This window comes from Stomoxys calcitrans, chromosome 5 (assembly GCF_963082655.1).
Source record: "Stomoxys calcitrans chromosome 5, idStoCalc2.1, whole genome shotgun sequence".
Lineage (NCBI taxonomy): Eukaryota > Metazoa > Arthropoda > Insecta > Diptera > Muscidae > Stomoxys > Stomoxys calcitrans.
In genome coordinates, this window is record NC_081556.1 from 78,329,438 (window position 1) to 78,357,041 (window position 27,604).

At 38.4% G+C, this 27,604-nt stretch overlaps 1 protein-coding gene across 4 annotated transcripts in view; it reads right to left on the bottom strand.

Annotated features, from left to right (window-relative positions):
* LOC106096026 (calcium release-activated calcium channel protein 1) overlaps positions 1–27,604 on the bottom strand; it is a 168,168-nt gene that overhangs the window by 42,624 nt on the left and 97,940 nt on the right. For 2 of the 4 annotated variants that reach the window (XM_013263539.2, XM_013263540.2), the window contains one exon: positions 14,228–14,731. In XM_013263539.2, the coding sequence (XP_013118993.1) occupies positions 14,228–14,701 (474 nt within the window). In that variant the 5' untranslated portion in view covers positions 14,702–14,731. Of the gene's footprint in view, positions 1–5,604; positions 5,769–14,227; positions 14,732–15,027; positions 15,324–27,604 lie in introns of those variants that run through there. The other 2 variants (XM_013263541.2, XM_013263536.2) reach the window with 2 other exon arrangements.

Here is a 27,604-nt window from a genome sequence, read left to right on the forward strand (position 1 = left end):
GGCTGACATGGGATGGGTCCATCGGTGCGTAACCTGATATAGCTCCCATATAAACCCATCACTCGATTTTAAATCTCGAGCCCTTGGAAGACGCATTTGTTCTCTGATTTGGCCGAAATTATTCCAACATACATGGCAAGTATTGTCCAAATCTGTCTATAACCCGATATAGCTCCCATATAAACCGGTCTCCTGATTAGTCTACGTATTCATGGTAGTTGGTTTCCAAAATTCGACTTGACCGAACATTTCTCTCTTCTAGCAAAAGGGAAATTTTATTTTTTAATAATTCTGGATAGTTGGGAAGGTTACAAAAGATTGATTTTGCCCGCCATAACTCCTTACATACATGATATATTACTTAGTTGGAGATTTTAGCTCATTTTAGCTCAGCGAGGCCTATGGTACAATACCGCTCAATTACAATTGGCCCCGCTTCAATGAGACGCCACTGATTCGACTAATTTAAAAAGAACTGATCAATTTTTATTTCGTCTGTGTAGATCGGCAAGTGATTTTCATGCGGAAGCTAAATATAATCGCAAATACACACCGCGGTTGCCGCCACCCCCACACCTCCGCACATTCTGATGATTGTTTTAGACAAATCTCAAAAAATTAGGAAAATACCTTTTAAATAATTTATGTGTAAACAAAACAAAGACGAAAAATTCCCAGACAAAAATAAATCCTAATGATACAATGGCTTTACCACCAAATGCAAATGCATTCTGTTCGCCAATACAATGAGACCGGATATTTCATTTGCTTGTAGTAGCAATATTTTTGGGTATTCGGTTCTATTAAAAATTGATTCACACAATAAGTTTTCAATTGCATTGTAATAAATTGTTATGACTATCTGGGAATATAAGGTGAATTTAAGTCGAAAACTAAGATTTCACACCCTGCCTCTACATATCACTTTTTCTTTTCTTTTTTTATATTTGTATACCCTCTATACTAATTTCGTCATTACGAAATATTGGTGTAAGACTTCACAGTCAAATCATTTGAAGTCAATCTAGCCATGTCGCTTCGTCTGTCAAAGGCTAACTTTTAAACAAGTAAAGCTAGCCGCTCGAAATTTTGCACAAGTACTTCTTATTGATATAGGTTTTTTGATATTAGCAATATTATTTGGTATACAAGATAGCTGACACGAAGTATTACCAAGTTCAAACTGGTATATCTGCCAAACTAGAAATGAAAGCTACATGATATTTGTTTTAATGACAGCTTATTAGATAGTTATAAGCCACTATAAATATTTGCTTCTGAGTTTATTGAAAAAGAAAATTATCGGCGATGGAGTTCAATCGTAATAGTGTGATTGTTGTTCAAGCGTAATAGTGTGATTGCGTTATATTGGTCTGGAAAATCGTAACCGGGTATTGTTGAAAAAAGTGTTTGTTTATCGCATCATAAATCGTTGTAGTGGTTGTTGTTGTAGCATTGTGTTGTACACTGAGGCGGCAGCCCTTGCCGATGAAGGAATCCATGGGGTCAATCCGGTACGTACAACAGGCTGCCATTGGATTGATAGTGATAATGCAAAGTTAAAAAAATTACGTAATTTTTTTCAATTAAAAATTAAATTGAAAATAAAAACGTTCCTCTTTCAAGACGAGCTCGATGATCGGAAATCATAACCGGCCATTGAGCTCGTCTCGAAAGAGAAAAAACAAAATATGTAAAATTAAAATGATTTTCGCCCCAACAAGCAAAAAAACTTTACAAAATTCAGCAGAGCCCGTCCTGGATTCGAACCATCGAAGCCATCAATACAACTTCCAAAAGATGAAAATAATCATGTGTGTGTCATAGGACTGTGTAATTGTGTAGACAAAAAAATCGGTCATGCATTTGGAAAGGAACGGCTAGCAGACAGCGTTGTCGAACGTGGGTAATGTGGTACTTATATCATAGAGGCGTTTTCGTAATAAATACGATAAAAGTACAACATACCAACGTACGGCCCTTGAAGCCTTCACACCTAATATGGCCGATGAGTTATTCTAACCAAATGACGAAACGTGCCCCGTAGACGTTGAAGGGTGTGGTATTCTATGGCTTTTCTTTTCCGTTGAAAAAAAATTTCCGATCATTAAGCTTGTCTCGGAAGAGAAACAAACGAAAATTGTAAAATTAAAATGATTTTCGTCTTAACAGGCAAAAATAGTTAAAAACGTTTTCAATTAGAATTGACATTCACAGTCGATCCAGCCATGTCCGTCCGTCTGTGGAAATCACGTTAGCGATCGAACGCGTAAAGTTAGCCGCTCGAAATTTAGCACATATACTTCTTGTTGCTGTAAGTCGTTGGGAATTGCAAATCATATCGGTTCAGATTTGGATATAACTCCTTCGACTTGACTTCTTTTGCTTCTAGCCTCTGTTAGGACTTCCGAAAATCGGCGAAGTGTGGTCCAAATCGGAACTTAACCTGATATAGCTCTCATATAAACCGATCTCCCTATTTAACTCTTGAGTCTATAGAAGTCGCAATTGTTTAACGATTTGGTTGAAACTTTGCTCATAGTGTGTTGTTATGACTTCCAACATCCATGGTAAGTCTAGCCCAAATCAGTCTATAACCTGATAAAACTCCCATATAAACCCATCCAGAAGCATAAGATTTTGCCTGATTTGGTATGAAGAAGTTTTAAGCTGAATCCATGATGATGGATCGATTCGGCTCGGCTCGAACTTAGAACCTTTATACTTGTTCAAATTGAATTTGAAAATTTGTTCAATAATAGAAATCTTTCTTCTTCTGTCAGTTATCAGCTATTTCTTTTAGTTTGCTTTAGAAAAAAGGTGTAAAAAATGTATATTTGATTAAAGTTCATTCTAAGTTTTATTAAAAATGCAATTACTTTCTTTTAAAAAATCCGCAATTACTTTTTGGGCAACCCAATATTTGTAATTAGAATTGAATTCAAAATTTTCAACAATTTTTTATTGGGTTAATTAAAAAACTAATTGAAAATTTCAATAACTTTTTAATTGGATCACCAATTTGTTTAATTCAAAAATGTTTCCCATCACCTTTTTCAAAAACTGTGATTGATATTATCACATTTGTGATTGAAGTAGTTTCAAAATGTTTCGACTAATAAAATCTTGAATTGAACGAAATCCACACGGTAGTGACAATCAAAAGGTAAAATATCTAAAAATATCCCGTGACGGGATGTAACATATATTGAAAAACGAGCTCAAGTTAAAGTCTTTTAAGTTTCACAATGCAAACGATCTTATACCAAAGCAAAAAAGTAAGACTCGAAAGAGCAAAGGAGTTGCTACGCTTTCACGTAATATGTTGAATTTCCCAATTGAACAATTCGTAAATTGCATAAGTGATCGTATGTACATAACCGAGCGCAAAACACGAGAATTTGAGCCTGCGAATGGCGACGCGAAAGAATTTTCCATATCAAGTGATGGTATGGGCAGCTGTGACCGCCGATGGCCGCTCTCCAATCGTTTTATTGAGCCTGGCATCAAAGTAAATAGGACTTAATATTGGAAAAACATTTTTGAAGTTGCTTTGGAGCCGTGGGAACACAAACAATTCGGTTCTAGACCATGGACATACCAACAAGACTCGACACCGTCACACAAAACACATGTGGGCTATTTTAAAGAGCAAGGAAAGGATTAAAATATATGCCGGCATGTATGCGCTGAAGAACGCCATAATAAGAGAATGGGCCAAAACACCGCCAGCTTGTTTTTGTGCATCTTGCAACTCGTTCTTTTGACCGACTCAGGGCAATAGTCAATACCAAAGGTGACCATGCCTTACTTCTTCACATTTTTATAATTTAAATCAATAAAAATTTTTCTCAAAAAAAGAAAAAAACTGCTGGATTGAATTGATAACATTTCGAGTCAGCTATCCTGTATTTGACCAAATAGGTTAACAAAGCTTCCCCATAAACTGATCTCCCGATTGTACTTCTTGAGCCTCTAAATGGAGCAATTCGTATCTTGGCTGAATTTGTTTAAGACAACTTTTCTTGTGGCCTTAAGTATGGTCCGGATCGGCCCATATCCTGATCTCCCATATAAATCAATCTTCCGATTATACTTCTTGAGCCTCCAACTGAACCGATTTAGAACATATTTTGAACAACCATTTCCCTCCAACAACTATGGCAAGTATGATACAGCTTCCACATAAACCGATATTCCGATCCTATTTCTTTAACCTCTAGAAGGCACAATTCTTGTTTGTTTTGCTTGAAGTGCATGCTTGCATTTAACATCTTCACGGTTTATAACCTGATATAGTGTATGTTCTCCTATGACGCTGAACGCCTGGGTTCGAAACCTGGCGAGACCATCAGAAAAATTTTCAGCGGTGGTTTTCCCCTCCTAATGCTGGCATTATTTGTGATTTACTATGCCATGTAAAACTTCTTTCCAAAGATATGTCGCACTGCGGCACGCCGTTCGGACTCGGCTATAAAAAGGAGGCCCCTTATCATTGAGCTTAAAACTTAAATCGGACTGCACTCATTGATATGTGAGAAGTTTGCCCCAGTTCCTTAGTGGAATGTTCATGGGCAAAATTTGCAGGTGTCGAACTTTGTATATTGATCAAGGATGGTGAAAAACTGAAAAGCAGGAAATTTGATGCGGATGAGGGTTGATGATCATAAGCACACGAGACTAACTAAAGCTCTGGGTTCCACCTCGAAGAGTGGTGCATTTTTGTGCTCTTTGGCGTGGTATAGAACTGGCAGTCTGTTGCTCTTGAATAATAGCTACTTCCAATAATTGCATATTTTAGTTTTTTTTCTTTGGTATTATTATAGTCGCGTTTCTCTCTGTATTTGATCACCAGGAGTTTAAATAAGTTATAGTTGAAGAAACATAAACTTTCGCTAGGTGGCGACCCCTCTACATAAAGGGATAAAACCAAAAATCAAATTTAAATAAATTTTATCAAAATAAAAATTAAATTATGAATGAAATGTTTTCGTTTGTGAATATTTATTCACAAACTGTACTTTTGCTGCGTTATTGCTTTAAATCGCAATCGATTTATTCGTCACTATTTTAAGCCACATGTGTAGGTATTGCATTATTAAATTATGGAAACTGTGTCTTTTTGTACACAATCTTATAAACAAATGTCGACAGGTACATATTGCTCTGCCTGCCTGTGGGCACACTCTACTCAGAGTGAGTGCACTTTTATTTCGATTGCTACAATTACAAAAATAAAACAATTATCAACATCTCCTCCAAGGAAGGGGGGTGACTTGCAAGCTGATGGTGGATTGTAAATTAGCAAAAGATCGCGACACTTGGCACCATAATTTAATTGGCTCTCTTCTCACTGATGGACACGTTCAATTCATTCCATTGATAGTACAATTCACGTTAGTGCTGTGACCCGTAGAACATCATTCATAAATGACTTGATGGAGGAGCTACCGCGATGCTCAATAAAACGATAAAATCATCATTGATTTTTGATTTATTTCTTCATCGCTCATATGCAGACGTTTGAGGGAGAGAAAAAGCGATACAATAGCCAGGGCCTGATGTTGTTTGCAATGCAATAATTAAATTAATTCTAAATCGTACACTTTCGAATGGCAAACAAAAAGAAGAACAACGAAGCCAACGAATATCACACAACATTGGCAAAGGTTGCCCCCGACAAGGATGGTGATAACCGAAAAGACGACAGACTACAACAGCCCCGCCGCAGCTGGTGTCTTTGGGTATAACGACAGGTTGCTCGTGCTTTGCCGGCGTCGTTGAAACTGTTTTCATTTCATTTATTTTTGTTTATTTTTGCCACTTTCTGTCGGTAAATTTGCCTCTCGCCGCACCATTACCCTCTTGCGGCCTCACCATGACATTGTTGTTATCGTCCAAAGTTAAGGTAACGCTTGCAAAATAAAATAATTTGTGAAATGAACAGCTGTGCACAGGGTGTGCTTTGGCGGCGTGAATTGCTGACCAAATTAATTTAAAGCAAGTAAAAGCGTGCTAAGTTCAGTCTGGCCGAATCTTATATACCCTCCCACATGGATCGCATTTGTCAAGTTCTTTGCCCGATATGTCTTTATAGGCAAACAAAGGATAATTGATAAGACTTGCCATGCTATTGGAGCTATACCAAGTTATGAAACGATTGGGGTCATACTTGGTTTCAGCCAAATCGGATTATAATTGCACCCTGTATGGTTTATATGATTTAACCATGGCGCAAATTTTAGAAGTAATAACAAAATACTTCACGTTAAATTTGTGCCAAATCGGACAAATATTACGGCTTCCAAGGGCTCAAGAAGTCAAGATCCGACATCGGTTTATATGGGGGATATATGATTATGAACCGATTTAGACCATTCTTGGCACAGTTGTCGGAAGTCATAATAAAACACTTCATGCAAGTCAAATCCAAGATCGGTTTATATGGCAGCTAAATCAGATTGCAAATTCCAAAATTTGCCCATGAACATTCCACTAAGGAACAGGGGCAAACTTGTCACATACTAATGAGTATAGTCCAATTCAAGTTTAAGCTCAATGATAAGGGGCCTCCATTTTATAGCCGAGTCCGAACGGCGTGCCGCAGTGCGACACACCCCTTTGAAGAGAGGTTTTCATGGCATAGTACCTCACAAATGTTGCCAGCATTACAAGGGGAAAACCACCGCTGAAATTTTTTTTCTGGTAGTCCCGCCTACACTAATAGGAAGTATTCGAGCAAAATTTTTAGCGCTAAGACGGTCGGACAGAATGTCAAGATGATCAAGAATATTTAGGCATAGTTAGGTCTCAGATCAATATTTCGACTAGAATACCCCCATCCTATGGTGGAGGGTATAATAAAGTAATAAAAAACAGATTTAAAGTGCTGGTTCCTAATTGTTAGATTCGAGTAGTGTAGTATTGTAATGTTTTTTTAATGTCTTTCAACATCCGTGGCAAGTATGATACAAATCGCTCTATAACCTTATATAGTTCTTATATAAATTGATCTCTTCATTTGACATCTTTAACCCATGAAAGCAGCATTTTTGGTTGAAATTTTACACGTAGTGTTCTGTAATTACTTTCATCATCTGGAAAAATGCACTGAAATTTGATATGTAAATGTGCATTGATCCCAGGAACACGAATCTGAAGTCAATTTTGTTGGGGTCCAAAAACCTAGCTCTCAATGGGAAGTGCTGTAACTTTGGCAATATGGACATCAAACGAAAGGTATTAACGAGTAGATTACTGTATACGAATCTGTGGATGAATTTCGGATCACCAGAACTCTCTGGTCTACCGAAAGAGGACGATGGCATTGCTGGCCCTTGATAAGTTGTCACTGAGTACGATTACAGAATTCATAGCCGAACACTGTGCGAAAGACCATACGGTCCCGCGCATGGGATTCCCGCATAATGGCTACCGCGCATGTTGTCTGAGTGCGGACGAGGAGCAGGAGGAAACGATCGAACATCTGCTCCGTTCTTACCCGGGTCTACAAGGGCACAGCACAGGCTTTCCAGCCTAGGGAGGCGTTTTATCTCCCATCTTGCAGATGTGTCTCTGGGGAGTTTGCCAGAAACGTGGATAAGACGAGGGACATGATAATATTCATACCACGGACTTACTGTGCCCAACGATTAAGGCTAATGGAAATCTAACGTTTTATTTCTTGTATTTCTTTCGTAAAAAATATGTACAAGAAGATTAAAGAACAGAAGCTAACGAAAAAATGTAAAAATGTTTTGATAAAATAATTTAAAGTTTAAAAGCAAAACACATTTCAAAATCATCTCTTTCATTCTTCATTTACAGCACCTCTGTTCATTCATTGTGCGCTTAAATCTCTTAGTTTTCTTCATTTATTTGTAACTTTCGCACTTGGCAGTTTTGCAAAGAGTTGCGCGCCACATCTACTTAAAACATTTGTGGACATAAATTTTAGTAAACCGCCTGACTTTAGTCTTTCTTTTCGTCTCTTGAACCACCTTAGAGTACACTTTCAGCATTACTTCCTCGACATGTGTGTGTACATAACAATGTAATCTAATTTGTACTTCCCAGCGCTTCCAACGTAATTGTTATTTAATGTTTTTTTTTACCGAAAATCTTATCGGGAAATATTTTTGGTTTGTTTTTATGTACCACAATGGTAAATGTTTATTTTATTAGAACAATATGAGCCAGGAGAGTTTAGTTTTTTTTATTAAAAAACACCAAAGCCAAAAATTGGGCGGAGTCGACTATAAAAAAATACGCCACACGTTCGAGTATACCAACTGCTTTTCAGCAAATTCGAGAACATATCTACGTAAAATTGTAAAAATTCCCATGAACATTCCCTTAAGGAACGGGGGATACTTCTCTCATATCAACGAGTGCAGTGAGATTAAAGTTTATGCTCAATGGTAAGGAGCCTCCTCTTTTATGCCGAATCCGAAGGGCATCATGCTTAGTGACACCACTTGGTAGAGAAGATTATTATCACGCCGGGATTTGAACCGATGCGTTCGACGTCACAGGCGGACATGCTAACCTCTGCGCCACTGTGGCCACTACATTATTGGCATGTGTACATATTTCGAATATCTTAAAACCAAATATCGTTTTGATGCTACTGCATTAGTAAAAGCTTATATCGGATAAGTGGTATATAAAGAGCAAAATCTAAAACAGGACCGAGCTTCATCCTGTACAAAATTTCAAATATTGGCTTGCATTTAGTTGACGCCTGTGACGTTATTCTAATAACACAAATTGATAAATCTCCTAGCTCACTTGTTCTCCAAAATCCTTAGCTGCAATTATGAACTCTCAGAAAAATATCGAAGAAGGTTTTTTGGTAAGTATTCGAAGTAGTGTTAAAACACTTAAATCATTTGAAGGAGAACTGAATAGTCTAGATGTTCTTACTAAAAACGAGCAATCTCATGGCAGCCGGTTGTACGAATCGAATTAACCCGATGTATTCCTTCATCGACAGGGGCTGCCGCCTCAGTGTACAACAACAACAACAACTAAAAACGAATCTGCAATGTTTAGGCCGACATATGGAATGACAAAATGCTAGAGAATCCGCTGGAAAAAGTGGTAAATAAAATTTAGTAAATTAGGAATCTAAGCCGAAAGCTTACCCCAGACAAAAAAGGTCAATATTGCCAGACAGAAATTCACAGTGTCCACACCTAGATGCAGGAAACTAGAGGCATCTCTGTCATATAAAATGTTATTTCTTATCAATGACCATAATGCCTTTAGGATTTTAAAACCGTTAAAGAGGGTGGGCAAATCTTTTTTCCCTTCTCTTGGCAAGATTTAGCCTTATTTTGGTGTCAAAATATGGCTTCTATTACTGCAATTACTCCCCGATTTGTCATAAAGATGCGCTCTATGCGTCGAATTTGAACTATGGAACACTGGATGGAACATTGAGCTCCGATCTATGCGGTGTTTATCATTTTTATGAGAAGCTCAGCTGAGAGCAACCTGAGAGCGTCTATTAAGGATAGTGCAATGCTCCATATACCAAGAAGCTGCAACTGCAGTCGCGCAAAATCAGCGGTATCGAGTGGAGAGTTTCGGTGAGAGTCCGGGTCCTCGTTGTACCGCAACGAGCTTGCTAACCTATGGAGCTTGACGAGGAAAGCTACTTCCACATATAAAAATGTGGCTACAACATTATTCCTTATTTTACTAAACACCGTGTGCATGTGGTTTAACTCTCATACAAGCATATCTAATTTATGCTCCGTATTCGACGTACTGTGTATATTCCCCAGATTTGCGGAATGGAATTTTGCCTGCAGATTAAATCGCCAATGTCGTAGTACTTTTCATGGCCTTCAGCTTAATTAGTCATGGATAAAAATACAAGGCATGCTTAGAAATGTTCGAACATATTGCTTTGCTGGTCTTCAAGGCCTAGAACTCGCCTGAAGGCAAATAGACCACTCTAACCAATATCTTTCCACCTAACCAGTATATTTCCAGCAATTTGGCTACAATAACATGAACATCTCAATAAATAGACATTCCATTATACCAAACGGTTGGATATACACAAACAAACAAACAACACCACCCCTTGTTGTTGTAGCAGTGTGTTGTACACTGAGGCGGGAGCCCTTGCCGATGATGAACTCCATCAGGTCAATTTGGCACATACAACCAGGTGCCTTGTGTCGATTCTATTATTCCCACAAATAGAGTAAACAAAAACCTTAACGAAATTATTTGAAACTAATGGTCTCAGCCATATTTCCGATATGCACACAACATCTAAACCACTGTATTTCCCAATATTTCTAATTTTCGAACTCCATTATATTGAAATTAGTTCTCCTTCGCGTGAACTATGTATGCTCATCTCCGATGTTTTTAATGTCCATTGTGAGAAAAAAGATACGGCGATCGCATATATGTATATTTTATGGGAATGGAAATTACGATGTGTTCCAAACGAAATGACAAAATCAATGAATATATGTGTTAGACGCTCAAAAATTATTCAACAATATTTAAAAGAGAACTACCTATCTATAAAATCTGCTGATTCCTTCTAGGTAATCGTCGTTGAGGTCATTTTACCAAGGCTCATGCAATATTCCGACCCCAAGGCAACGTCGCTGCCACGTGTTGAGGTCGTACCTTATCTTTAATCTGCTGCCTGATCCTTTTGAAAATATCTTGTGCCTAATTTTATGAAAATCAATTAACATATAGAGTTGTTCTTGACAATTCTATCCCGAGTAAAATAATGTTAGCTTGGTCAAATCCATTTATATATGCCATCGGATATAATTATACCATATTATGTCTCATTAAATCCAATTCGATAAACTTTGATCTCAAATTTGGCCCGAATTTTCAACTTTGTTGCTAGGAATATCTAAATCTAATCATCAGTAAGGGCAATATTATTTATCAAAATTTGTTTACCGTTCTGAGATCTGCTTTACAGAGACAAGTATGAAATAAACGCTCGCCGCATCAATTGGACCTAAATAATGGTACTTAGAGGGTTATAATACAAGAGAGCAACAATCAATTTCAGATACTCTTTCAACTTAACAATGCTCTTTTATTGTCATCTATTTTCAATTGACTTAGAGCTGTCTTCACAGAGCCGACGTCGTGGTTGTCAATCATGTGTGGAGCATTTTTAACGGCAATAAACACAAGTTGCTTGTAATTATGGCAAAGGCAGAGACAGATAAGTGACATACATATATATATGTACATACCCACGTAACTTAGATCAGGCACAAAAATAACAACACCAACAACAGTCTTAACAATTAAATGAAACTTTCTCTCTAGCGGAATACTTGTTTGGCTGACAAATCAAAAATAAGCCCGGCGATTTATTTATAAACTGCCACCGGGAAAAGAATGGTCAGATCGGGGACCACCGATCTGACAGCGCAAAGAAATCACAATGAAAATGAAAAGTGATTGCCGCCCCCTCCAAGAGCCTCTGCCGAATGCGATGGAATGACAAATAGCAAATAAAAATTATAAAATAAAAGTATCAACGATTGCACATACATAAAAAACTACACATGTACATACATACATATGTCGGCCAACAAAAATGTGTATTTTCAGAAAAATGAAATAACAAATTGTTGTTCAACTTGAAAATCAAGGAAAATGATTTTTCGTTGTAGCAAATTTTGAAGAGAAACATTGCATTGCACGAGAGTAGTGCAATTTATGGTCATTTGCTGCGTACGATAGTGCGAGTCGACGATCGCCAGTGGTGTATTTTGCGAGAATATAGAGCTACAGATGTGGTCATAAACACATGGGCTGGTGGTAGAAAGCAATAACCTTGACTTTGAAGAAGAACGAAAACAATGAAATAACGTATGTAGCTATTATTTCAAGTGTAAGCAATTTCTCGCGGTTCGTTGGTGACTACAGATCAGGTCTTAGAACTCACTGAAATGTAGTGACTAATGCGTTGATTTCATACAAATATTGGTCATTTTCATTTTCGTTAGTTCTTCGTGTTGTTAAAATTGATTTTACATACATATATGTATGTAGGCATAGGCTGAAGCAGAGAGAGTATGGGATTAAACCCCTTCCATGCCCTTGCGGACATAAACCTAACTCAGTAAAATGGTAGAATTGCTAACAATTCTAAAAAGAAATCGCCAAAAAGACAAGAATTCTTCGCACTTCAAAAACGCTATACAAATTTTTATAGATCATCCGAATTATGTTGGTAGCTCCAGAAAGGACTATCTCCACGACAAACACTTACAAATGCCTCATTGTAATAGACAAAAGGTCTTTAACCCGGTTAGACCATCAAAATATTCTTCACATATGGTTTTATCCTACACTGATATCGAACTGGGCCTTTATGCGCTCTCATAAGTATATCGAATATGACTCACCTATATTTTTGGCAAAAATAATATAAAGGTTGATTTTTTAGATATTATCTTTTTGGCAATACTGGTTTAAACAGTTTCACTTTCTTTACATCTTCAGTTTGGTCTAAACTTTAACCATGACTCGTCTTACAAACGAACAACGCTTGCAATAATTGAGTTTTATTATCGAAATGCGTGCTCTGTTAAGAAAGTTCTTCGCGCGTTCATTGTGTTCGGCGACAAAGCTCATTTTTGGCTCAGTGGGTACGTAAATAAGCAGACTTGTCGATTTTGGATTGAGTACCAGACAGAAGCATTGCCAATTTTCCGGCACAGGCAGCGGTACTCGCAGACGAGCGTGATGGGATTCGTGGTATGGAACCCTCTAACCCCAGAATATGCGAGCCGAATCTGGAAATAAACAGGGTAGTCAACGAACATAAGCGGAATTTGTGGCTGGAATACTTGGAGCAATGTAACTTGGTGTAGGCAAGCTGTGGTCTACGGTTAAGTCGCTCTCGAACCCGCTAGACGGGATGACAGGACCTCAGTCACTTTTGGCGAAATAACCGTGACTAATCCGAAGAGTTGCGCCAGGTTGTTCAATCGTCAATTTATTGTGCATTCCGAGAGCAACAGGGCAAGGAGGAGAGCCATTCGCCGTATTCGTGGTCTCCGAGCCGATGAGCAGCCATCACAATTTAACGTGGGCGAAGTCACGAATGTCATCCGTGGCGCCAAATCGTCTACCGTACCTTACTACTGTCCTCAACCCGTCTTAGAACGCTCTTATAGTTCCCGATGTCTGGAAAATGAACAGAGTGATCCCGCTACTGAAGCCTGGAAAGGACCCGAGTTTGGGGGAGTCGTACAGACCGATCTCCCTTCTCTCACCAGTGGCAAAGACGCTTGAGGCATTACTCCTCCCGAGCTTCGTAGGAGAATTTCCATTCGCCGAGCATCAACATGGATTTCGAAGACTGCATAGCACAACAACAGTTTTGCAGATTTGAAGCCGTGGCTTCAATCTGCTCAGGTCATGTGATAGGACGGTCCTCGTGGCACTGGATCAATCGAAGGCATTCGACATGGTCAGCCATGTCAAATTATTTGAGGACATCGCCAACACGTCCCTCCAGCCAGGCCTGAAACGCTGGGTCGGGAATTATCCGTGTGGTCGCCAGTCATTTGTGGAATTAAGGGATAAAAAGTCGAAGCATCGAAGAGTAAAACAGGGAGTTCCCCAAGGTGAGGTGTTATCTCCGACACTGTTTAACCTCTACCTATCCTCTATTCCACCCCTCCAGACGGTATAGAGATCGTATCATATGCGGACGATTGTACGATCATGGCATGGCATACAGAGCAAGGATTGATGCCGACGTGCAAGATGTATGTCCCGATTGTAACCAGGGAACGCACGATACACGCCACTTGTTTAACTGCCCGGCCAGACCCACACGACTCAGAAATAGATCCCTGTGGACGCAATCCATCTTAGTCGTAGAGTTCCTGGGTCTTGCCACTCAACAGCGGGTATTGAAAAAATACTCCTATTTAAGTGTCCTTGATTTAAACCTACTTTCATACACCATCTTATATCTCCGCGCCACAGGTAAATAATTGTATAAAATTAATAAGACTACCCAGATTGACCACATTCTGTTTTATCACAATGAGTGATTTGATCAGTTTAAATGTTCAATAAATACTGTACAATGATTTACCAAATAGCATCGCTATACGCTTCCTCACCGCCTTCTCTGCTTTTAATTTAAGATGAAACCAATAAAAAATGGTGACAAAAAGTTAACAGCATTATCACTTACCTTATTGGGATTTGGCGGCGAATAGCTAAGTATCTGGGATTGGGACAAGCTCTGACGTTGATAAGTACCGTGACCGTTATTGCTATTATTGCCGTTACCTCCTCCGTTTAGACTATTGCTGCTGCTATTGTTGTTATGAAATCCACTGTGAGCAAGAAGCGAAGAAGCTACTGTCGACGCAGCTCCCACAGCAACGCCGATATGTATGGCGCTATTGTTGGAATGTTGGAGAGCAGTAACACCGTGACCGCTGCCACCTGTTGTTGCTAGAGCTGAATTGGTAAAGTTCAATATATTTGGTAAACTGCTACCGTTACCACCGGCGTTGCCTGTATTCAAGTGATTTGAAGGTGAAGATTTTGCCAATTGCTTTCGTTGCTGGTTTGGTGGTGTTTTATTTTGAGGTCCTTCTGTTGACTGCTGTCTGGTGGAAGTGCTCTCTAAGCCCGACGCTGTTGTGGTCCATACAGACATTGTTCTAGCTGCCGGCCCTTTTGGCTACAACTAATCAATGGAAGCAGCGCCATGGTGCAGAGTCGAGTTTTTGAAATTGAGGAGAACAAAGCCAAAGTATTTAGAAAATAAAAGTTATGTTTCGTGTTAAAGTTTGTTTTACGGCTTCACAAAACTATTAATTTACAACACGAATGACAATGACAACCCCACTAACTGAAAATGCATTCCAACAGTGAATAAATCCAATAAGGCCGGCACAACACAAACGCTCACATACACACACACACACACATTTGCCCAGTCGTGGACTTCTATTTGAACATTTTTCTTTTTATTTTCAATACTTTTGTTGCTGCTCACGCTATGTAAACACATTTAAATTTTCTATTTTCGAGTTAAAGAGATGTTCCACAAGAAGTTGTTTTTGCCCGAGATTTTGTCAGTTGTTTTAAGTACAAATGCCCAAGCTAATGAGAAACGAGAGTCTAATAGTCTATTCACGATTCACCGAAAAAAAGAGAGAGAGAGCAAAATAATTTAACAATTGATGTGTTTATATACAAAACAATAATTTTATAATGCGGCCATAACGCGAATAAGACGGCAGACAAGAGACGACAGACAAATAAAAATCAACACGTAAAAAGACAACCCATTCAATAAAAAAAAATAAACAAATTACGAATGAAAACAGCTGTTCAAACAGGGTTGTTAAACGAAGCGCAGGTGAGAGTTTGCAAAAGCAAAGGTGATTAAAAACGGCATGCAATGAATGAGGCAACAGGGCTGCCAAGGCGTTTTAAATAAGACAAATCAAAAATCAATGGCAACATTTCAGGTATTTTAAATTCAAATAGTTCAAATAATTTAAAAAATGTTAAACCATATAAAATTGTAAGTGACCTTATCATACAGACAAACAAAAACAAGGAATATAGAGATACCACAAAACTCTCTTTACTCCTCTGTGTTATTAAGGGAAACTTTCAAAATGGTGCTGGAAGGTTACAAATTTCCCCTTGATAACGAAAGGGGTTAAAACTGTTATTTGAAGTGCAATTGGAATTTCAAAAAGCTTAATTTTTTTAACTTTTACTAAATATGGCGGTTACAATGAAATGTCAAATATTTGCAAATGCTGTTAAAATTGAAACAAAATAAAATAAAGGTTGAAAAAAATAGACCAAATTATAACAAGACCACTACTAATAGTCAAAAAATGTGTACATAGTCTTATGACAGGATTGTTAGTTAACATTCTGCAAACGTATGTATCCAGATGTAGGAACTCGTAACTTAAGTGGGATGCATTCAAAGTAATGTTGAACGTTATGTGGACGGTGTATGCAAAACTGATAGGCTTTCGCTCTGTTTGCAGGGGACACACGTTTATCACGGTAGCAGATTTGACCCAAAAACTAGAAGTACTTGAGTTTATTGTGAGGGGGGCTATGCCCGAATCACCAATGTCTCGACTGTTTGTCATTTGTAACAGAGGAAGAGTTCCGTGAAACATTTCCACGTTCCCGATCACTGTTGGATAAAGAACATACTATGAATTCAGTACACCTTATCCGAAGATTTTGGCTGGATCAATATGTTCTACTATGAAGGCGCCAAGCAGACGTAGACTAATGGTAGAGTGAACAGGATGTTGAATTTCCAGTTAGCCATAGGCCGCCGTGGCGCAAAGGTTAGCATGTCCGCCGAACGCCTGGGTCCAAATCCCGACGTGAACATCAGTAAATTGTTCAGCCATAGTTAAACTCTTCTACTATTTGTTCGGCCGGGCGAACTTGGTTCATATTTACTTGCTTTAATTCAAATGTTATCATCAAATAAAGGATTCGTGAAAAACATTAATTGTTATGTTAACACGATCAAACCTAACCAACAATGAAATGACGAAATAAGCATGCTTTCATCATAAAAGTATAAAATGCAAATGTATAAAAATGCAAAACTTAATCGTTGTTTATGTCAAGGCATAATAATCCATACCCTTTTACCAGTTTATGAACTGGCTGAATTTTACAACAAATACAAATTTAAGTAGTAGTGGCAACCATTAGGCAATGTGTGGTGAGTATTGTCACTGAAACAGAGTTGTTTAAAAGTCTAATTTAACAAAACAACCGCTGTACTGGTTTTAGACTTTGCTAACAATAAATGACCAAATGTCAAACGTGCCAAGATGGTGTAAAAGGAATTTGTAGGGATTACAATAACGAAAATTGTGCTTGGACGTAAAAAGAAACAAATTCAAGACTACAGGGAGCTGCGAATAATTATTGGATAAAGTACAAAGAAAAACAATCAATTCTAATTTGTAATTGTTCACATTTGCAAAAGAAAAAAAAGTTCCAAAAGTTGCTTTATTTCCAAAATTGAAATTCATTACTAATGTGATTTCATTCTCATGGATGGACCTTGAATCATTGTCATCTAATCTGTGAAACGTCATTTCAGAAAATTGAAATAGCGTTCGTAATTCGTTATCACTTTAGCACAATGTGATGCTTATGGGACCAATGCAATACAATTAATACTAATGAATTAAATGTCAATAAAAAAAAACGCAAAAACACAAAAACCAAAACAATTTTTTATGCTTAAATAATATTTTTGTTTACATTAAACAACATGGTATCAGTGGCGAAGCGGAAAATAGGTACGTAATAAATTCTTGATTGGTCATAGGCAAAGAAATGTTTCTTCGAAAATTGATAATGTGAACAGTGACATTAAATTTTTAATACAACTATGGCACTTTATGGGGGAGCTGAACTACAGGTTTATTTAATCACTGAAGTAGAACGTTTAGCCCACTAATGACAACATCTCACGAACAAAAAATTTAAGTTTTCAGTTTGTTTGAAACAAAGACAGATTAATTTCTTTTTAATGATTTTGAGATGTTTCAACATTAATCGATCACGAACTTAAACATGTGGTTACCGTAGGGGGTCTTGGTATTCCATTCTGTTGACCCAACTTTTGCAACATATTTCCAATAGCGATTTCAGCTTTGTTATGGTTGGCGTTGCAGTAATCCTTTACTGCTTCATATAAAAAATAGTCCTGATACCATGGCTTATAAGGTTAGGTTAGATTGAAAAGAGGGTGCGGATATTAATTCGACCCATGCCACTATGGACATACACCTAAGCCAGTAATCGGCTTGTTGTGCGCTCTAAATACTAAAAAGGAACCTCGAAAAGAAAATCTAAGTCAGGAACTCCGTCTTATTTGTAAAATCCCTTATTGTTTTCAATACCACAGCCCCAAGTTGGTTCATGTTTGGTATTGTGTCCCCACCTAAGTATCGATGTCTGTTAGCCGCGAAAGCCTGGCAATGACATAGGAAATGCTTCAACGTCTCATCATCTTCCCCTCATGGCCTAGACATGCTATCACTTACCGCACCGATTTTGCATAAGTGAGCTCGTACGTCTATGTGTCCCGTTATGATACCGAATGCTCTACTGATTTCCTTTTTGCTACTTTTAAGAAGGTTAGGTTAGTCTAGGTTAAAGTGGCAGTCTGCCATCAGACTCACTTAGACGTTTTCGTCCATTGTGATACCATAGGAACAGGAGATGGAAGATGCTTCTGCTTCCTACCGTTGAACCATCCCGATCGCTTTAAAAAGCCCAACAACTTGTTCCCATTCGCCAAATCAGAAAAGTTCTCAAAGAAATGAGAACCTTAAGTGGAACTTCTTCCGACTGCCAGTGCAGGACATACACACAACAGATGTTCTATAGTCTCTACTTCCTCGATGTCCTCACAGCTGCAGCAAAAGTCTTTACTGCCAACCTTCAGTTTGTCTGCATGTTTTCCGATTAGACGGTGACCTGTCATGACGGACACAACGAATGAGACGTCTGCTCTATCCAGTGACAGCAATGTGGTAGACCTCTTCAAGGCTAGATTAGGCCACATAACTTTGAAAAGCTCACAGCCCTCCCCTTTGGGACCATCTATCATTCGTTGCCCTTCGGACCTGAACCTGAAGACTTACCTTCAATGTCGTTAGAAGAATACCCACAGATTACAGTTCCCCTTAAATGTGTAAGTATCGCAAACTCGCCCGCTTTACAATTCGCTGGGATATCATTGTGCCCCGGCACCCAGAACAAGTGAATATTGAACCATTTCACCATTTCGTTGAGAGATCTGCGACAGATGAGGGCGTTCCTTTCAGTAATAGCTTCGACGTCCACGCCCACGACCTTAACCGGACTGAATCGAAGCGAAATGCTTCGGATTAACTAAGTTTGTTGACTGCAGTGCTGTGGCCTTCACTGCCAAATCGTCCCCTTTCCCTTATGGCCCGGCATCCAAACAATGTGGATTTTGCCACTCTCAGAAAAGACGTTAATGTCCTTCTTACACCGCAAGACTGTTCGTGACCTTACGATCCTGGTTGTTATTGCCCTTATGGCAATATTACTGTCGTTAGCACCACACATTCCCACGCATTCCGTGATCGCCTGGATCTCCACCTGTAGGGCCGTATTATGGTCAGGCAGTCTAAAACAGATCTCAATCCTTGGGTTCTCAATGTAGACCCTCAAGTCCACTCTGTCCTCTAGCTGTGATCCATCTGTATAGCATGATCTCCCAGATGGCAATACCATAGTTCCGTCAATTCAAGACTGTGCCTCTGGCAGCAGTGCCTCGAACTCGACCTCAAGTGTCATCTCAACTATCCGATCGAAAACCTCTTCTTATCCATCTAGGTTTCCCATCGTCGCCTTGATTTTACCATTCTACCACCGCTTTAAGTCTCATAGCCGCAGTCATTGCTCTGCTATTAGAGCGATATCAATATATGGTTTGGACCACAATTCAATTATATGTTGGAGACCTGTGTAAAATATCAGCCAATTCGAATAAGAATTGCGCCCTTTGGGCGCTCAAGAAGTAAAATAGAGAGATCGATTTATATGGGAGCTGTATCGGACTATAGACCGATTCAGACCATAATAAACACTATGTTGATGGTCATGAGAGGATCCATCGTACAAAATTTCAGGCAAATCGGATAATAATTGCGATCTCTAGAGGCTCAAGAAGTCAAGATCCCAGATCGGTTTATATGGCAGCTATATCAGGTTATATGCCGATTTGAACCATACTTGGTACAGTTATTGGATATCATAACAAAATACTACGTACAAAATTTCAGTCAAATCGGATAAGAATTGCGCCCTCTAGAGGCTCAAGAAGTCAAGACCCAAGATCGGTTTATATGACTGCTATATCAGGTTATCGACCGATTTGAATCATACTTGGCACAGTTGTTGGATATCATAACAAAACACGTCGTGCACAATTTCATTCCAATCGGATAAGAATTGCGCACTCTAGAGGCTCAAGAAGTCAAGACCCAAGATCGGTTTATATGGCAGCTATATCAGGTTATAAACCGATTTGAACCATACTTGTTACAGTTATTGGATATCATAACAAAATACTACATACAAAATTTCAGTCAAATCGGATAAGAATTGCGCCCTCTAGAGGCTCAAGAAGTCAAGACCCAAGATCGGTTTATATGACAGCTATATCAGGTTATGGACGGATTTGAATCATACTTGGCACAGTTGTTGGATATCATAACAAAACACGTCGTGCACAATTTCTTTCCAATCGGATAAGAATTGCGCCGTCTAGAGGCTCAAGAAGTCAAGACCCAAGATCGGTTTATATGGCAGCTATATCAAAACATGGACCGATATGGCCCATTTACAATACCAACCGACCTACACTAATAAAAAGTATTTGTGCAAAATTTCAAGCGGCTAGCTGTACTCCTTCGGAAGTTAGCGTGCTTTCGACAAACAGACTGACGGACATGGCTAGATCGACATAAAATGTCGCGACGATCAAGAATATATATACTTTATGGGGTCTCAGACGAATATTTCGAGTAGTTACAAACTGAATGACGAAATTAGTACACCCCCATCCTATGGTGGAGGGTATAATATCAACCAAAATATACAAAAAAGTTTTTTTTTTAATAATTTTTAAATTTTCTGTAGAATTTTCATTACAAATCGTGATTTAGTTTTTTCGGAAATTATAAGTTGAGAAGCGTAAAACTTTTGGCGGGAAAGGACAATTTATTTTATTTATTATTCGGAGAGTCTTGTAACCTTTCCATAGGTGTAATCAGATTTGCAATCGGTTAAGAAGTAGTCCTACAATTTCAAAAATACGGACGATATCTTGACTGAAATCCTTAAAAAAAATTGTTGTAACTCCCATATCTCATAGAGATATTTCAGACATGCAGGCATTACATGAATCCTTTTCCAAAAGGAAACATCGACCTATAAATGATTATTTGGCAGCACTTCAAAATTCGAAATGCAAGAGATGACCAACATAAACGACCCATGTCAGCACCTGGACCCACTAGGGTCTTCAAGTTGCAAATTGCAAATGCAAATTTTGCCCATGAACATTCCACTAAGGGACAGGGGCAAACTTCTCATATATCAATGAGTGCAGTCCGATTCAAGTTTAAGCTCAATGATAAGGGGCCTCCTTTTTATAGCCGAGTCCGAACGGCGTGCCGCAGTGCGACACCTCTTTGGAGAGAAGTTTTACATGGCATAGTACCTCGAAAATTCCTTCTCCACATTCACTATGTCAAGTTTCGCGTAGATCAGAGAATTGCAATCTGTGCTATTTTAGTCACACAAATGTCGGTGGTAGTTATCCGTTCAAATGTCATTTTTCCTAAATTCCAAACATTTTTTGACTGTGAGGCATGTCTTCCATACGATTCTTGAATCATATCTCTTTTTCATTTCTTTCCTCTAAACGAAAATCGTGCAAGTTTTGGCAGCTAAACTCATTTTCAAATATATTCAAAGTGATTATATAGTTTTTTAAACCCACCCCCGAATGATGGGGGTATATTCATTTTGTCTTTTCGTTTGCAAGACATCGAAATATCCATTTTCGACCCTATATAGTATATATATTTTTGATCAGCATAAAAATATAAGACGATCTAGCTATGCCCGTCCGTCTGTCTGTCACGCCACAGTCTTTAAAAATAGAGATATTGAGCTGAAATTATGCACAGATTCTTTTTTTTTGTCCATAGGCAGGTTAATTTCGGACTATATCTTGATATAGCCCCCATGTTGACCGATCCACCGATTTAGGGTCTTTGGCCCATAAAAGCCGCATTTATTATCCGATTTAGCTCAAATGTGAGTTGTGCAAGACCATTCGACATCCTTCTTCAATCTAGCCCAGATTGGTCCAGATTTGGATATAGCTGTCATCTCTAGATTTAAGGGTTTGGGTCCATAAAAGGCACATTTATTGTCCGATTTAAATTTGGAGTTGTGAGTTGTGTTTGGCCCTTCGACATCCTTCTACAATATAGCCCCGATCGGTTGAGATTTGGATATAGCTGCCATATAGACCAAACTCTCGATTTAAAGTTTTGGGTCCATAAATGGGCATTTATTGAGCGATTTCGCCGAAATTTGGGACAGTGAGTTGTAAAGACCGATCTCTCGATTTACGGTATTGGGCCCATAAAAGGCGCATTTATTGTCCCATTTCGCAGAAATTTGGGACAGTGAGTTGTGTTAGACCCTTCCACATCTCTCTTTAATTTGGGACAGTTCGGTTCAGATTTGGCTATAGCTGCCATAGACCGATCACCCGATTTTAAGTCTTGGTCCCATAAAAGGCACATTTATAATCCGATTTCGCTGAAATTTGATCGTAATGACATTTTAAGTCGATCTAGCCATGTCCGTCCGTCTGTCGGTCCCTTTGTCGAAAGCACGCTAACTTTCGTAGGAGTAAAGATAGGCGCTTGAAATTTTGCACAAATACTTCTTTTTAGTGTAGGTCAGTCAGGGATTGTAAATGGGCCAAATCGGTTCATGTTTTGATATATCTGCCAAATAAACCGATCTTGGGTCTTGACTTCTTGAGCTTCTAGAGGGCGCAATTCGTATTCGATTTGGCTGAAGTTTTATACGTTGTATTTTAGTAGCACTTTAGACAACTGTGCTATGTATGGTATAAATCGGTTGATAACCTGATATAGCTGCCATTTAAACCGACCTTGGGTCTTGACTTCTAGAGCTTCTGGTATGACTCCCAACAACTGTGCCAAGTAGAGTCTAAATCAGTCCATAACCTGATATAGCCACCATATAAACCGATCTCCCGATTTGATTTCTTGAGCCTCTAGAGTGCGCAATTCCTATCCGATTTGGCTGAAATTTTGCATGACGTATTTCGTTATAACTTTCAACTACTGTGCTAAGTATGGTTTAAATCGTTCCATAACCTGACATAGCTGCCATATAAACCGATCTTGGGCCTTGACTTCTTGAGCTTCTGAGGGCGTAATTCTTATCCGATTTGGCTAAAATTTTGCATGAAGTGTTTTATTTTGACTCGCAACAACTGTATCAAGTATGGTCTATATCAGTTCATATCCTGCTATAGTCGCCATATAAATCGATCTCCCGATTAGACTTCATGGGCTTTTAGAGGACGCAATTCTTATCCAATATCACACACAACCCTACACAGTTGTTGAAAACAGTTGCATATTTTGGTACTTTTATCGATTATTCAGCCATGAAATCGGGTTTTTTGGTATTTAAAAATAAATCGTGCAAAAATGGGATTTATTTTTGTATGGTAAAACCAACACAGGATTTAGCACTTAAATCTCGAAAAGGCCATAAATCTGGATTTAGTGGTCATTGTAAACGTTTTTTTATATGGTTAAGTAAACACCATGGCTGAATTATTTAAAGGTTGTCGCATTTGTACAATGCGTACATAAACATCGAATATGCGAGAAAGAAGATAACAACAAAGAAAATGCAAACAAAAATCTGACATCTTAATACCGTTAAATCTGGCCGGCTGTTAACAGCTGTTCGCTTGAGATAACCTTTCAACAATTCAGCCATGAATAAATGCGATGTTATTGTGAGTTTACAAATTGCTCAATTAATAAATTTTTCTTGTTTAGAAATTCGCCTCTTTCGTTTTTTTTGTCTTGGTCTTGTTTGCGTTCCCATTTCCAGGAGACAAAAAATGCTGTTTTAGAATTTTTTTTTGCTATTTTAAATAACAAATTTCTTTGAATGTAAGGAGATTTTTAAAAAATGTAAAGCTATTATAGGAATTGAGAAGAAAAACAAAATTTCTACAGGCTCTTTCAAGCATTATACTTTCAGACAAGATATTTGCAACAAAAAACACTTTTCGTTGGTGATCATGCTACTTGAGTTGCAAACAATCGGCTAAGACAGCAAAATAACTGATGAAAAAGCAGGGAAATTGGATACAAACAATTAATAGAAATTTTTTGGTCCTATCAGCAGAATTTTTTCAATGAGTTCCCAAACAGAATAATGGCATTAATGTAATACCAAATTATGGTGATGATATAGAAATAATTTTTTTTACCATGGTATTTCCTTAAATGTAGGGGGCACGTTTTTTTGCATACATTCGTTTTTCAAATATATCTTTGTTTTTTGTTTCGTGTACCCCAACAAATATGTCACGAATGGGAATTCAATAAAAAATGTTTGCATCATTTCTATCACGTCCTATGATGCTTGTAATCTACCTAATTTCTGATTTGTAAACCTAATGGCACTTGGCTGAACGTGATATATCATGTGATTGGATATACACTGAGAAAATTTTTATACTAATTTTAAAGATTTAAGATCACGATTTTAATTTAAAGATGATAAATTTTTCATCTTTTTATGGAAACATTTCCTTTGGTGGACGATTTTTTACTTGATATTAAGGATTTTCATCTTTGATGATAGTTCAATAGATCCTTACATTTGCGCCTTGTTATTAAAGACACAAATATTTTAATGAAGGTAAAATTGTCGTTGAAGGTTTAACAAATTAACTTTGAGGAAAGGCAATGTTGCAGCTTAAAGACCCTTTAGTATACAGCAACTTAAATTTTAAGGTAACATCTTTATGTTAAAGTTTTGGTTCTTTGGATCGTAATTATTGCTAAAGGTGAAGGATTTTGAAGCAAAAATCTAAAATTTACAGCCAACTTCTTCTCTGTGTACATAGTGTTATTGCTCCCCTAAGTTATTTGACCAATAGTCTCACAAGAGATTTAATTTGCCTTACTCGCTTAAAACTTTTCATTTAAAATAATTTGTAAATTTTTTCCGGGCTGCTGGAGGCGAAAGTCGGATCTTGAAGCAAGCCACTCCATATCGAAGGATTCATGTGCGATCGCACATAATTAAAGATGGGTTTCTACCATGTAAATACCCAATGCTTGGCTATTTATTGGGTAAATATGGGTTACTTCACTCCGTCTGATCTTCTTAACATCTACACCACCTTCATAAGGCCGAAAATAGAGTACAACTCACATGTATGGGATGGAGTTTCAAAATCATCCCTGGAGCTACTGGACCGTGTACAGAGGAGAGAGATGGCGTTGATTGGGGACAGTGGGGTATCCAACTCTATTGCCTCCCTTCATCGTCGTCGCAATGTGGGTTGTTTGGCGCTGTACTATCGGTACTTTCATGGTGTGTGTTCGTCTGATATTCGTCTTCTTATTCATTTCCCCGGAACCGTTCGTATGTGGAATCGACTTCCGGCTAATGTTTTTCCCACCCACTTTGACATACAAAGATTTATGACAAATGTCAATAAGCACTTCATCCTTTTCCCCCCTCCAATTCCCAATTTCCTCTCGCCAATGCAATGCACTGCATTCATTGGGGGCATCCCCTGTTTTGGGTATTTATTTATATATTTATAATTTTGCAGATATCTTGGGTATAAAAATATTTTTCAAACAATGTTTGATGATTTCGAATTTTTTGTATATAAACCTGACCCTCTGATCTCATAAAATCGGAACTTAGTTATATATAGCCGCTATATAAACCGATCTCCAGACTTAAAGTCATAAGGCAATAAATTGGTCACTTTGCATCCGATATCGATGAAATTTGGCACTGTGAGTTCTGGTAGACCGCCAGATCTCCCGATATAGGGTATTAAGGATCCATTTATTACCCGAATTCAATGAAATTTTGCACAGTGAGTTCTGGTAGATCCCAACCCATTCCTGTCAAATGTGGTCCAGAACGAACCGTATTTGGATAAAGCTGCCATATAGATCGATCTCCCGATATAGTGTATTGAGCCGCTAAAAGGAGCATTTTTCATCCGACTTTGTAGAAGACTTTGGTGGGTATAAAAACGGACTCCCCTAACGAAAAGAGGACCATGATATGCGGATCTGCATCTGGAATTTCCCGACTTTTTATACAGGGCGAATATTAGCATTTAACGGAAAGTGCGATGGACTGGGAGTGGCGTCAAAACAACACCAAATGGTGACGAACTGTGGTATAGCTGCCATGACACTAGGCATGAATTTGACTGTGGATTTGTGGTTCGTCGGAGACTGAAACACATTGTCTCCAGTTTTACTCAGGTGGTAGCCACAACCCGCAATAAATGCCAAATTTTTCAATATCAGCCTTATTTGCGACGACGGAAGACAAGAACAACAGACCATGTATATTTTCTACGAGCGCCTAGAGAGACTACGACCGCTGCCCCGCCCATGATATTAAAATCGTTCTGGGAGATTTAAATGCGAATATAGGGAAGCAAATATCTTTGGTCCATCAGTCGGAAAATAAGTCTCCGTAATATATAACATCCGATAATAGGTTGAGGCCAATGGACTTCGCCGCGGCATGAAAAAATGGTAGTTAGCAGCACCAGATTCCCACATAGAAAATTCTGGGTTGTCCCTAGATCAAGAAGTTAGTGACCAAGTCGATCACGTTGTAGTAGATGTAAAGCATTAATCCAGCGTTTTAGATGTACAATCAGTTCGTGGAGCGAATATAGATTCGGATCATTACCTTGTTGCAGCACAGGTCCGCACGGAAGCAGGACATTGAAAAGCTGAAAATACAACAGATAACAACGGCATACTCCACTCGATTGACGCAGTGACAATCCATTGCCTACCCCTTGGAAAATTATGCGAAATTCGTACTTGGGTACTAAAAGCCTCCATGAAAAAACCCGTGGTACAACCAAGAGTGTCGAAATGCAATCCTGCAATCAGTAGCAACATGCCAAATGAAGAAGAGGTATCGGGAGAAAAGTAGAAGGAAAAGAAAATGGAAAGACATGAGTATGGGCGAATTGAGATGTTCAAGAGTCAGAATTAAGTCCGGAAATTTTACCAAACCGATGGTTTTGGTACAGGCACATCCTTCTTCAGAGATAAAGAAGGAAATCTGATAACTGCTATTGATAGTGTGCTTGGAATATGGAAAGAACATTTTTCCAGCTGCTAGTGTCCGACGATGGCGGCGAAAAAGAAAAGGATAAAGGCAGTTATTTTGTTATACTGTTAGTGAAGCGATATACATATACTATTTTCGTAGCATGGTATTTCAATAAAAGCTCTTTGATTGTCGAAAATAAATATTGAAAGGATTATTTTGTTCGTCATAAAGTAAAAGAAGGCGTAGCGGAGCGGGCCCGGTTCAGCTAGAGTACAATAAAATGTGATATTCTACTGGGATTTTAACATTCAGAGTAACACAAGTTGAAGTTGGGTAGGATATATAGACCATTTCAAGCTTTAATTCATAATAAATTATTAAGCCATATTGGCTTTTAGATAACGGGATGGTTTGATATAAAAATGCGCTAATTTTGCATGTTAAATTCTTCTTAATACCTCCTCATTATGAAACTACAAAGAAATCGAAAAATCGTCTTTTGCTATTTTGACAAAAGTCGAAAAATCTTAAAGTCGATTTTTCGTTCCAACTTAGGATCCCTACTCCGGAATGGCCAGTAATTCACGGGAGG